Source organism: Chrysochloris asiatica, unplaced genomic scaffold, assembly GCF_000296735.1.
Source record: "Chrysochloris asiatica unplaced genomic scaffold, ChrAsi1.0 scaffold00083, whole genome shotgun sequence".
NCBI classification, from domain to species: Eukaryota; Metazoa; Chordata; class Mammalia; order Afrosoricida; family Chrysochloridae; genus Chrysochloris; species Chrysochloris asiatica.
The window spans coordinates 9,704,201-9,716,995 of NW_006408601.1; the positions used below are offsets into that span (position 1 = coordinate 9,704,201).

The 12,795-nt window shown below is 41.0% G+C and overlaps 1 protein-coding gene across 1 annotated transcript in view; it reads left to right on the top strand.

Moving 5' to 3' along the window:
- ZDHHC13 (zinc finger, DHHC-type containing 13) overlaps positions 1–12,795 on the top strand; it is a 67,883-nt gene that overhangs the window by 45,191 nt on the left and 9,897 nt on the right. Inside the window, exons 11-15 of the mRNA XM_006865811.1 lie at positions 1,911–2,035; positions 4,259–4,321; positions 5,010–5,103; positions 7,122–7,205; positions 11,164–11,321. Coding sequence (XP_006865873.1) covers positions 1,911–2,035; positions 4,259–4,321; positions 5,010–5,103; positions 7,122–7,205; positions 11,164–11,321 — 524 coding nt within the window. The remainder of the gene's footprint in view (positions 1–1,910; positions 2,036–4,258; positions 4,322–5,009; positions 5,104–7,121; positions 7,206–11,163; positions 11,322–12,795) is intronic.

Here is a 12,795-nt window from a genome sequence, read left to right on the forward strand (position 1 = left end):
TTTTACCCCACTTCCCCCTATCAGTGATGTGTGTGGTCACCAATTAGAGCGTGTATTTTCGTTGATTCTTAGTCTTGGAAGGGGTTTTGCATTGAGGGGACCTGACCACTTGCCTTGATGTTTCCTGGGGAAGCCATCTGTTTGTTCTTGTAGTAACAGTCCATCTGCCTCTATTGTTTTGTATTTTTCCTGTAGGTCTCTGAAGAAGTATCTTCTGTTTTTCTAGCCCCTCCAGGCTGGTCTACTTGTCATTTCAAGTGGAAATTTCTCATCTCTGGAGATCTGGATGTGGTTCAGGTTTCTACCTACAGTTTTATGTATTGCAAAGGCTCCGCAGGAAGCCTCGTTCACTGGATACGCTGTAGCCCCATTTTAGGTATTCCAATCAGTTATAGGCAGAGATGGACTTATAAGCCTTCTGTGGTGATGTTTCTGACTATTCCTTTCTCTCCCCCTTCAGTGTCTATTCTATATTATAATGTAAGGAAAACCAAGATTCAAAAAACAGTCAAGCATCTTAACACCACCCCCACCCCCCCATTCCAACCATGACTCAATCCCTGTATCCCAGAGCCCTGCAGTTCCAAGGCTGTGCCTATTTCATCCTTTATCTCTGTCCCACTTAGCCTATTCAAACATGCCAAATTGTTCCCCATCTGCCCTGTTCCTCCACTTCCCTCTCCCTCCCTGTATATTGCACCCCTCCCCAGCACCCAAGCTCTCCTGTGCCATGGACCACACTTTAAATAGCAAAGGTTTAGAGTGTTTTATGACCACTGTCAAAGTTTGGCACAAGAAAGCTTTGCTACAGAAGCTCATTGATAGCTTCATTCAGAAGCTCAGTGAGTAGCTCCCTGTCATTATATCTACTTTGTCAAGAAGGATTTAAATTGAGCTAGAAAAACGGGTTTACTATTATTGTTGAGTCCTGGTGTGGTGCTGTAGGTTAATGTGCTGGACTGCAAAGTCGGTTTGAACCGCAAGGTGGGCGGTTCAAGCTCACCAGCTGCTCATGAGAAACCCTGTATGGGTAGTTAGGCCGACTCCCCTGATGGCATATCAAAACAATAACAGCATCATTGTGCAGTCACTTGTCATGACTTGCTGCAAAATTTTACTTTTTACAAAAATAAGTTGTGCCGCTTAAAAAAAAAATTACGATCAACTAATGGTTTTATGATTGGAGCCCTGGTGTGGCGCTGTGGGTTAATGCGCCAGACTGCAAAGCTGTTTGAACTGCAAGGTTGGCTGTTCAGGCTCACCGTCTGCTCCTCGGAAACCCTATACAGGGTCGCTATGGGTCGGAACTGACTCGATGGCACTTAACAACAACAACGTTTATGATCGAAACACTTTTCATCTTATCCATGTCTGCCTTCCCCCAATTCTACTTGGATTTGTAATACTTTGTGAAGAGAGCAGTCTCTTTTATTTCCAAATTAATTCTGTCTAACAAAATTACAAGGTTATGTTACTAACCTTTCCAGTAGGAAATTTTTGCAAGCATTTCATTTATTCTATAGGAAAATAGTATTAATTGTGATTTCTGAACCACGCATGGCATTTGTTTCTTTGGATGATTTAGTCAAAATTATCAAAAACTATTTTTCCAGCTATTCATTGAATGGCTGCAGTTACGCCATGAGAGATTTATTTGACACTTGCATAATTTTCACCTTTCAAAATGTTCCACACTGCCACTACTTCTGTAATAATACCTAGAATGAGGAAGAATGACTTATTAGCCAACTAGTGAAGATTCCTGTAGAATTAGAACATAGAATGGACCAGGCATGGGGCAGTGGTGTGTGTATGCAAGGGAATGTGGGAATAGAATGCAAAAAGGAAAGGTTCTGAGGCACCAGGGATGAATCATTGCTTACATCATAATTCCTTAACTTGACCTTAACATATAGCAGGCACCCCTTTCTACTTCACTTTCATTCTCAGCATTATAGCCTTCCTCTACTTTTTCTACAAGACTTGGGCAACGGATCCAGGTTACACGAAGTCTTCTGAAGAAGAAAGGAATAAGGTGAGAGCTTTCTTTGTCATGTTATTTAATCATGTTTTTAATTCAGAGAGTTTTGTAAACTTCAGAAGGTCAGGGGCCATGTTGGGTTTTGTCATGGCCACATCTCTAAGGCCTGATACCTTAATGTTGTTGTTGTTAAGTGCCTTTGAGCTGGTTCTGACTCACAGAGCCGGTTCTGACTCACAGCGACCCTGTATAGGGTTTCTGAGAAGCAGTTGATAAGTCTGAACTGCTGACCTTGGGGTTCAGACTGACCTTACAGTTGCAGTCCTTATCCTACAGCGCCACACCAAGACTCCTTATTGTTGTTGTTGTTGTTAAGTGCCGTCAAGTCAGTTCCGGCCCATAGCGACCCTATATAGGTTTTCTGAGGAGCAGCTGGTGAGCTTGAACTGCCGACCATGAAGTTCAAACGGCTTTGCTTTGCAGTCTGGCGCATTAACCCACAGTGCCACACCAAGACTCCTTATTAGACACATCATAAATATGAGATGATTAACATAAAATGAGATTTCTGTACTGTTTTACTTTTCATTTATTTATACACAATTTGTAAACAACCATGTTTTATCTATTAGGTTAATATCCCATCAAGAGTAATTGCTGTTAGTAGATTCGTTTTTCTGCCTCTTTATGTTGTTGTTGTTAAGTGACTCTGAGTAGGTTCCCATAGCAACCCTAAAGAAGGTTTCCAAGGAATAGCTGGTGAGCTTGAACCACCGACCTTGTGGTTCAAACCGACTTTGCAGTCCAGCACATTAGCCCACAGCGCCACACCAAGATTCCTATTTCTTTATGATCATATTTAAATAATGGTCATTTAGCTGAAACTCTTCCACTTAGTGTATGGAAGGCAACTCGGTCCTGGGGAAGTTCTGCTTCTTGACTGAGGATAACCCTCAGATGTGATGCCATGATGTGATTTCCCATTGCTCCTGAGTCTTCAGAAGGTGGGGAAGAGTATCATCTTTGTTTCCCACAGCCAGTGTTCCTGGGAGAAAGAAGAGGCTCAACCTTTGGTTCTAGTAACCAATAGTTTGGATATACGAGGGCAAGTCAAAAAGTACTGCTCCTAGGGTTCCAAATAAAACTTGTTTAAACATGGATCTGCAGTCAGCAGATGGCTGCAGACAAGTTCTCTTGTGCCTTCCAAAAAAGGGATACTTTTTTGTACCATGGAGAAAAAAAAGATTTTGAGGTCAGAGCTAATACCACATTTTTAACAAACACAAAGTGGACATTTTCCTAAATCACTGGAGCTTTGCAACATGTTTGCAGGAATGCTGCCCCACATAAAACGGCAATTTGTGGATCAAGCTTTGGAAGGAAAGTTGGGAAGACCTCAAAGATGAATTTAAGGCCGAGGTGTCAGCTCAGAACTGATTTTTTTGGTAATTGCAAAATTTGATAGATTTTTGTTGTTGAAGGACACAGGAAGACCATGGGGCTTATTATGAAGAAGTTTTCAGAAAATTGAAAACTTCATTGGTGAAAAAGGTCAGGAAAGTTACACTGAGAAATTCTTTTTCCATTACAATGCACACCTGCTCAGTCTTTGAAGGTGGCAAAGACTGTCCTAAGAGAATTGTATTGGGATACCTTTTCCCATCCACCCTACAGCCCTGATCTTAACCCGTCAGGCCTTTTTGTTGTATCCAAAATGCAAAGAACATTTCAAAGGAATATAATTTGAGTCCCTCAAGGATGCCAAAATTGCCATTTTGACATGGTGTAAATCAAAGAGTGCGCAATTCTTCAGGAAAGGGTTAGAGAGCAAGAAACACCACCTTTAGAAGGGTATAGAAGAAACAATAGCTCTACATTTTGATAATTTTGTTTTAAAAATGGTTTCCATGATTTCATATCAATACCTTTTTACTTACCCTCATATGATGGTGGCTATTGTTAATTTTTTAAATAATTATGTTGTATATATTTCTTTTTTTTCTTGCTTATTGGGAGGTGACCTAAGAGGTGACTGCCACTCACAGAGAGAAAAGGGGGTGTTATTCTTTATGCATTCAAATTTATTGGCTGTGGTTGCAAATGCAGCCTTGAGAAGTCATGTTATTTCAAGTTCAGAATGATTTGGTGACAAGTATTCTAAATTGCTTTTCTAGCTGTCTCAGTTTGGAGACAGAGAGCTGTAAGAATGGTGTGTAACCACGCATAATGCATTACCCAATACAGTACAATTCTAAGGTCAAACTTCTTGCCTTTCAGAATATCATCACCCTCGCAGAAACTGGTTGTCTGGACTTTAGAACATTTTGTGCATCATGTCTTGTGAGTGAGTCTTCTGTGTTACTTTTTTTCCTCTCACAGTAAAAGCAAATTCTTGGTACCATTGTACATGTAAGCATTTGTTAAATCTTTGTGGTGTAATTATTCAATTTTGTTTCTATTGGTTTCTAACGTCAAAAAGACCAGTTTTCTGCCCTGAACCTGTGGAAGAATGATATTTATCACCTTTTTAAGTTGCCTGTAGTTCAATCTCTTTGTGAATTATACATGGTTGTTTGGTTTGGTTTTTACTGTCATGAAGCATGTATGGGAAGCAACTTCAAGTCAGAGGCTCAAGATAGCCCTAGAAACCCCTTGGTGAATCCATTTATTTTGCAATTGATGATGAATCAAGGCCTGGAGGGAGGAAGTTACTTCCCTGAGCCAGAACTGGAGCTCAGGTTCCCATTTTCCTGGTCTAAGCCTCCGACTCCTGTATGGCATTGCCTCATTTCCCATAATGTGAGGATGCGCTGGCATTCAAATCTCCTTTAGCGATGGCCTAATCAAATAGATGTACAGAAAGGAAGAGTCAGCAGGTTTTCCAGAGCCTGTACTGAATGTGAATTGATGATCTGATTGGGCTTACTCATGCTATTGTTTCATGACTTAGGACTAAAATTTTGCTTGTGATTTGTTACCACTTTGAAACATGGGGCTTTGCTTCGGCCTCTGTTGATCGCCCACATAGATACGGAAGCCATTAAGGTCACTCCATTGCCATGTCTGCAACTCCTGTGTGGCTCGATATGACCAACACTGCCTGTGGACTGGACGGTGCATAGGTGAGAGACTTAACAGTTTCCTTTTCGTCTGTGAAGTTAGCGTATGTTTTATGTATAACATGGAACAAGGGGAAGGACACCCAAGGGGTCTGCTGTTTAGCTTTTCCTTGTCAGCGAATCGTCTCTGTGGTATGAGACTTTTGGAAAGCTGGATGTCAGCGGTGATGGTAATGGTGATCATGATTTGTACTGTGTTTTAGAGTCTTGATAAGGCACTTTCTCCTATAGTACCCTATTTGATCATCACGGTGTACCTAAAATGGAGGCATTTTAGAGCTGAAAACGTGTAAAGGGTGAAATTATTTGTTTGACATCACTCATAAATATCAGTCTTCCTCTCCACATGCCATGCTTTTCTGTTTTTAGGGCTTGTCTACCTTACCGTCTCCACTTGCCTCCGCTAGGGTTCAGGTAGGAGCTAAAATCAAGAGATGGTAGAGCTCCTCCAACGTAAAAACTAGTCCTTTTCCTGTTCTGTAGCTGTGAGTTTCCTCTGAACAGTGATAGACACCAGTGGTGTTTTATTTGAGACTTCAGAGAAGCTAAGGTCATGGGTCCTCAGGAGAGAATAGACATTTATAATTTGATGAATAGGGGGCTCTTCTCAGCTCAGTCAGGTTTCCTTGATGCATTTTGATGTTCTCTGCTGCTCCTACAGAGCAGGTGGATAGATGATCCCTGGGGTACCAAGCTTTATGGGTCCCACCATCAAGATTAGATGGATGATTCCAGGCAGCCCTGAATGTCAGTAGGTAAACAATGCAGTGAGTTTATGCCTTGTTAGCCACACTACAATTAACACTGTGTTTTCTCAGGCATCAACCTGTTTGGTTCCCACAGGTTGTCAATTAGACAGAACTGGTATAACCCCCATATTAAAATAAGAACACTAGATCAGAGAATTGGAACTTACCGGAAGTTATACAACTGGTAATCCTCAAACCTGTATTTACTGACCCAATAGGTATTGCTCCTTCTGCTGGGCTCTCTAGGGGAGCCCTTGTAGCATAGTGGATTAGGAACTTGGCTGCTAACCAAAAAGTCAGCAGAAGTTCAAATCTACTAGTCACTCCACATGAGAAAGATGAGGCTTTCTGCTACTGTAATGATTTACAACCTTGGAAACTATACAGGGTCACTGTGAGTTGGAACTGACTCCACAGCACATAACCACCACCACATCACTGGGCTTTCCTGCCTCAAGAGAAGGTGGGAACATGGTGTGACATTAGCATGAGACCCTTCCTTGACCAGCATCAAAAAGGCAGCATCTGTCACAGTAGGTGTGCAGGAGTAGGATTTGGCTGTCTAGCATCTTCATCCATTCCTCTCCTGCAGATTCTTCTCAAACTGCAGCAGACCCTCTTTTACTACATCCAGTCTCCTGAAACTATAAGCTCCTCAGGTTCATTGTCTGATTCCCTAATGAAGTCAAGAGATTGTACCTGGGTAAGCATGTTAACAGGGAGTGCATTGCCTATGCTCAGTAAGCACTGGGTTAGGAACCACAAAGTTGGCAGTTCAAGCCCACCTGCCATTCCACAGGAGAAAAATGAGGCTTTCTGCTCCCACAAAAACGTACAGCTTTTGAAACCCTATAGAGGCTCACTGTGAGTCAGAACCTACTCCATGGCACTTAACCACAACAATAACAAGAATCATGCTACATTGAAGGAAAAAACAGATGGTTTGATTTGTCCCAAATCCTGTCTTCTCTCCCGCCAACCCAATATAGGCCAGTCTACAGCTGTTTTGCTTAATAAAGTTCTATTTTAAAAAGTGTGTTTTAGGTAAATAATGAATAAGTATGAGTTAGTTCAGTTAACATGGACATTTGGCTATGGCATACCAGCCCTGGTTTGTATAGTTTTGTTTAATGGTATTTCAAAGCAAAGCCACAGCATTACTGCTATTTATACTTGGTGAAAGCTTTTGATAGAAAATGGTTAATGGGGTATTGATCTGGAAAATCATTGTAGGAAATATTAAATGTGTTTTTTTTAATCTTTTTGATTTAGGCTTTGGCAACCACCACTACTACATATTCTTCTTATTTTTCCTTTCCGTGGTGTGTGACTGGATTATATATTATTCTTTTGTCTGTAAGTATAATTTTTCTTACAAGTACCTGGCCCCACATGTTCTACTGCTTTGCCTTGTAAACCTTTGTGTATCACATTCTGGCCAGGTGACTGTAAACCATGTCCCAATAAAAATGAAGTGATGCCTCTAGGACTCTCAGCATTGAGAAACTGCAAGAAATGCCAGAAGAAGTTAGTTCTCAGGACTGTTGGAAGAGATTGTGCCCTAAAAGTGAGCATTTGAGAAGTGTTTAAAAAAAAAAAGAGAGAGAAATTAATTAAGAACAAGTGCAGGTGGTTCCTCAGTGAAGGAAAGGAAAATCAGCTACTCAAAAACAAAACAAGTTAGCAATAAGCAATTCAAACCGAAAACCAACAAAGTCATGGTGGGGGCTTGGTGGTCACAGTCATTAAGGAATGACACACTGAAAGCACGTGCCATGTGGTAAATATCAAGTCACAACTTAGAATTGATGGAGAACCATGACAATCATTGAAAGGTTGGAAATAATAACTTAGGCCACTTTTTCTGCAGCCGTGAGAGGGGAAAATAAAGTCTCAGTAGCTGTTCAAAAGAGAATCTGAGGGTCTCACACAGGGAATGATGTGTGATCGACTAAGAACAGGCTTTAAATCAAAGCAAGAAGGATTTGGATTCACTTTGTATTTCAGAACCAGAGATATGTTTCCTAACTGGAAAAACCTATAGCACTTTTGGCTTATTGGTGTTTTTTTTCAGACTTGAGTTGTTTATTGTTGTTATTCTAATTCATGAAACCCCTTGTTTGCAGAGTAGAACTGTGCTCCATAGGTTTTCCAAACCTGTCCAGGCCTGTCTTCCAATGCACCCCTGGGTAGGTTTGAACTAACAGCCTTTTGATCAGTCGCCAGGTGCCACCTGGGGACTCCTGATTGGTTTGTTAACTTTGAAGGCGTTGGGAGAATTGGGCTCTCAGAGGCTTCACTCCTCATCTGTCTCCATTCGTCCTCCTCTGAAATTCATGCTCAAGTCTTAGATTTTTGCAAAGAATACTATGCAATGAAATGTTGCTTGAGCTAAAATCAACAGTAACTGAGGAAGATGTTAGGAATTTTTTTTTTCTCCTACATTTTGTTATTTCTTCCTTAGTTTCCCAAGCTCAGACAACCTCCCTCCTTCCTATTCCCTCCTCCCTCCTCCTCTCTAGCTTAATCATTTTGAAAGAGACTTCCTCCTACACTTGTCACCCAGCCTCCCAGTTCCCCTCCCAAGAAGCATGCAGTGTTACAAGTTTGGTTTTTGTTTTTAAGCACTGTTTTTAACATGTACATAGAGTGGTTTCTTTTTTGCTTTGCCATAGAGTGGGAGGACTTCAGCTCTTGTCAGCCCCTTTCCCACCTGATATCTCGGGTGTCTCTGATCACTCAGGAATGCTTTGGTAGCTAAACATAACCATCACCATGTCAAATGGGTCCAATAATCAGAAGGTTGTGGTTCCAAAGCTCAGCTAGGCAAAGGCCACCAGTAATCCTGAGTGTTAGAATTGTAAAAGCCCTTAGATTATTCCCTATGATGTAAGAAAGTAAAGATTTTTGTGTGTGACTATTCTGCTCGTTGAGAGAGCTGTCCTTTTAAGGCCTGACAGTAAGCCATGTTCCTGGAAAACCTTTTTAAGCTGGTCCATGGACTAACTTGTCTCTTGGACTCGATCCTAGGAGAGCAGAGCCAGACTTTACATCACTATTGTCTCTCTCCTCTTCTGTGCACTAAAAATAGTCATCTTTGTTGGGTGTCTATGTCCAGCATGAGACCAAATTGATAAAGACAGGAGCAATTTTCCATCACAGTTAGCCTTTCCAAGTGGCTGGTTTTTTACATGCAGTGGTTCTTCCCTTTGCTCTGTATTTTCTTCTAACCCTGAACCAGTTTTTAGATTCTATTTGATTCCTTGCAAACAGTCTTAATTTACATTCACTTACAACTGTGGAGATTAGCTGAGCATGTTTTGAGCTTTTATTCCATTTATATTCCAATGCTGTCTCTTTCCCCTGAGTGAGGGGGATAGTGTTGTTTATCACTGTCTCACAGACAAGGAAAATGAACTTGTGCTCCATTTCTCCAGTCAGGCCACACAAAAAAATTTCACCTCCTCTTTATCATGGACACTCCTGTCGCTTCAACCCCGCTGTACACCCTCCTCTGTACACATGACCCAGTAGCTGCTGCTAGCTCTGTCAAGCCTTAACCCATTTCACCTTTTCTGGTGTGCTTTCAGGGTGAATAGTAACCTAAACTAAGAAAGGGTCAGCATGCTGCAAGTTACAGGGAGAACAATTTTTCCATCAATATTAGTAAGAGCTTTGTAACTGTGAGAGCTATCTAAAGATAAAAAAGGTTAACTCAGGATAATACTGTGTTCCTAGTAAGGTGTTAGCCAATGACCACTTGATAGGAACACATTAGAACAAGTTACAATAGTATGTTGCATAGACAAATGTCTATGACCACCTGTAGCTTTATCGTTGATATTCAGTTTGCTATCAGTCCAATGAAACCTTCAGTTTGAGGTCATGTCAAGGTATCAGAAAAGCTCCCAGAAGGAAACAGTAGAAATCTATAGGCTGACAGCTTTCCCATCCAGCAGCTGTTTCCCCAACCTGCGGATGGAGACTGTATTCTTTTTTGTGCTGTTGGGTGCATGGACTGCGTACTTCTCTGCTGTCCTAATGAGAAACCCTAGAGCAAGTGTAATTCACCAAAACTCATTACCCTCATTGTTGTTCTATGGTGATTGCTCTGAGTGTGATTCGAGCATATATTCATGAACGATGGTAGGGAATCAAAGGAGACTCAAAAGAAACTAGATTTTTAGGACTGAAATAGATAGTTGGTAGTAAGGTCATGGACTCATATTCTTTCTGTCCCAACATTGCTGAAGTGCTGCTTTGGGAAAACGTCAAAAACTGCTTATCAGACTGTCAAAGGCATTTGACAATTTGAAACCTCAAGGTGCAAATGTACAGAATTTTCATTTCCAAAATGAATCCACCTCTTATGCCCAGTCATGGTGCCTGTGAAAGTCATTGGCTACACATAACCTTGGAAGGTCTGTCCCCTGTTATCTGCTCTCCTACCTGCTCTCACCTGTATGGGTTAGGACTCAGTGTCATGAAGGCCATGGTGAGGCCCTCTGTTAGCTGGCAGATGGATGTTCTTGGGGGGAATCTGAGTCGTGAACATAGGCTTTCACTCAGTCTGCACTGTTTGCTTGGAGGTGTCTGTCTCACAAAATTCCTTGCCTGGTCTTCCTCTCTGGTAACTGATGCTGGTGCTGATGCTGAAGTACATCCTTGTTAGGCCCCCTACATGCTGCTGGATTGTTCTAGGAGCGGTGAGACCAATATCAAGCTGCTTAATGGATTTCTTGTGCTCAGAGCAATGGCATGTTAACCTGAACCCTCTCAGTCAAGTATATGTTCAGTCCTGTAATAGGCCCGTCATTGCTGCCACATGGATAGGATGAAGGTTGTTCTAGGAGAGAGATTTTATTTCAGACTTTTAAGCTGATCTGATTGTTCCAATTTTTACTGCATGAATAAGGAAACGTTTAAAACACAGGAAAAGCATCTTATTGATGTAATCACTTTCAGTTCTCAGTCCTTGAGCTATTAACTTTTCGCCAGTGCATTTTTCTGTTGAATCTGCTGACTTCAGTGAAGGTTTTATGGAACCTTTATGGAAGGCATTCTTTCACTATCAACTAGAGAAATAGCATTATCATAACTGTAGTTAACAGTGAAGCATCATTTTCTCATTTTTGGTAGTGGAGCTGTCATTTGGAAGACAGAATCCTGGAGGTAAGTTCTGAGAGGTGCCATCAAGTCTTATTTTCTGTTCTCCTTGAATAGCACTGCAATGATTTTATCTTGGGAAACGATCACTATGTTGTTGGATTTTGGTTTTGTATAAATAATGGATTCCTTTTTTGTGAACTCACAGATTGGTCCAGTCATTGTACCACAACATTCAAACAAGATGGATTATGGACCTACCTTAATCAGATTGTGGCCTGCTCCTCTTGGGTTTTATATATCTTCATGCTGGCAGTTTTTCACTTCTCATGGTCAACATTTTTGTTATTCAATCAACTTTTTCAGGTAATTTATATTCTTACTATGTCTCTGAGTAAAATTTACAGTAACTACTAGAGAAGGGAGAAAAACTTGGAACCTAAGTCAGAAAACTAAGATTCTTGTAGGCCTGTTGTTGTTAAGTGCCAATGAGTTATTTCTGACTCCTAGTGACTCTTATTGTATAGGGTTTCTGAGGATTGGCTAATGGGTTTGAACCGTGAACCTTACTGTTAACAGTGCAGTGCCACACCAGAACCTCTGTATGCCTAGGTCTGCTTTTTTTTGACCACTCTTGAATTTCAGTATCCTTCTGTAAAATAAGAATAATGCTTTTTTACTGGCCCAACTGACTGAAATGGATTTATATTTGTTCCCATTCCAAAGAAAGATGATCTAACAGGTTGCAGAAATTATTGAACAATATCACAAGTAAAATTTTGTAAAAGATTTTTCTATAAAATAATTGAAAAATGGTTGCAGCATACCTCAATAGGAAACTACCAGAAATTCAAGCTGGATTCAGAAAAGGATGTGAAATGAGGGATGTGATTGCTGTTGTCAGGTGGGTCTTGGCTGAAAACAGAAAATACCAGAGAATGTTTGCCTGTGCTTTACTAACTACACAAAGGCATTCAACTTTGTGGATTGTAACAAACTGTGGACAACATTGCGAAGAATGGGGATTCCAGAACATTTCATTATGCTCATCCAAAACCTGGTCACAGACCAAGAAGCGGTCATTCTGACAGAACGAGGTGACATTGCGTGATTAAAAATCAGTAAAGGTGTGCAACAGGTTTGTATTCTTTCATTGTACACGCACAATTTGTGTGCTGAGCAGATGATCCAAGAATCTGCACTACAGGAAGACTCGTCACCAACCTGCCATGTGCAGATGTACACACTTTGCTTGCTGAAAGTAAAGAGGACTTGAAGCACTTAACTGACTTTCAGTATGGAATACACCTCAACATAAAGAACACAGAAATCTCTACTCAATAGGCAATGCCATGGAAGCAGCAGTCAGGAACTCAAATGATGTACTGGGCAAATATGCTGCAAAAGACCTCTTCAAAGTGTTCAAAAGCAAAGATGTCTTTTTGAGGATTATGATTTGGCTGACCCAAGCCATGGTATTTGAGTTGCCTCATAGGCATGTGAAATCTGGACAATGCAAAGGAATACTGAAGAAGATTTGATATATTTCAATTAATGGTGTTTGCAAAGAATATTAAAAGTACCATAGATTGCAAGAAGAACCATCAGTTCTGTGTTGGAAGATGTAGAGTCAGAATGCCCCTTTGAAACACAGATGGTAAGACTTCATGTCATGTACTTTGGACATGTTATCAGGAGGGACCAATCCCTGGAGAAGGTCTTCATACTTGGTGAAGTAGACGGTTAGCAAACAAGAGGGAAACCCTCATCGAGACAAATTGACACAGTGGCTGCAACAATGGGCTCAGACATAGAAATGATTGTGGGAATGGCGCAAGAC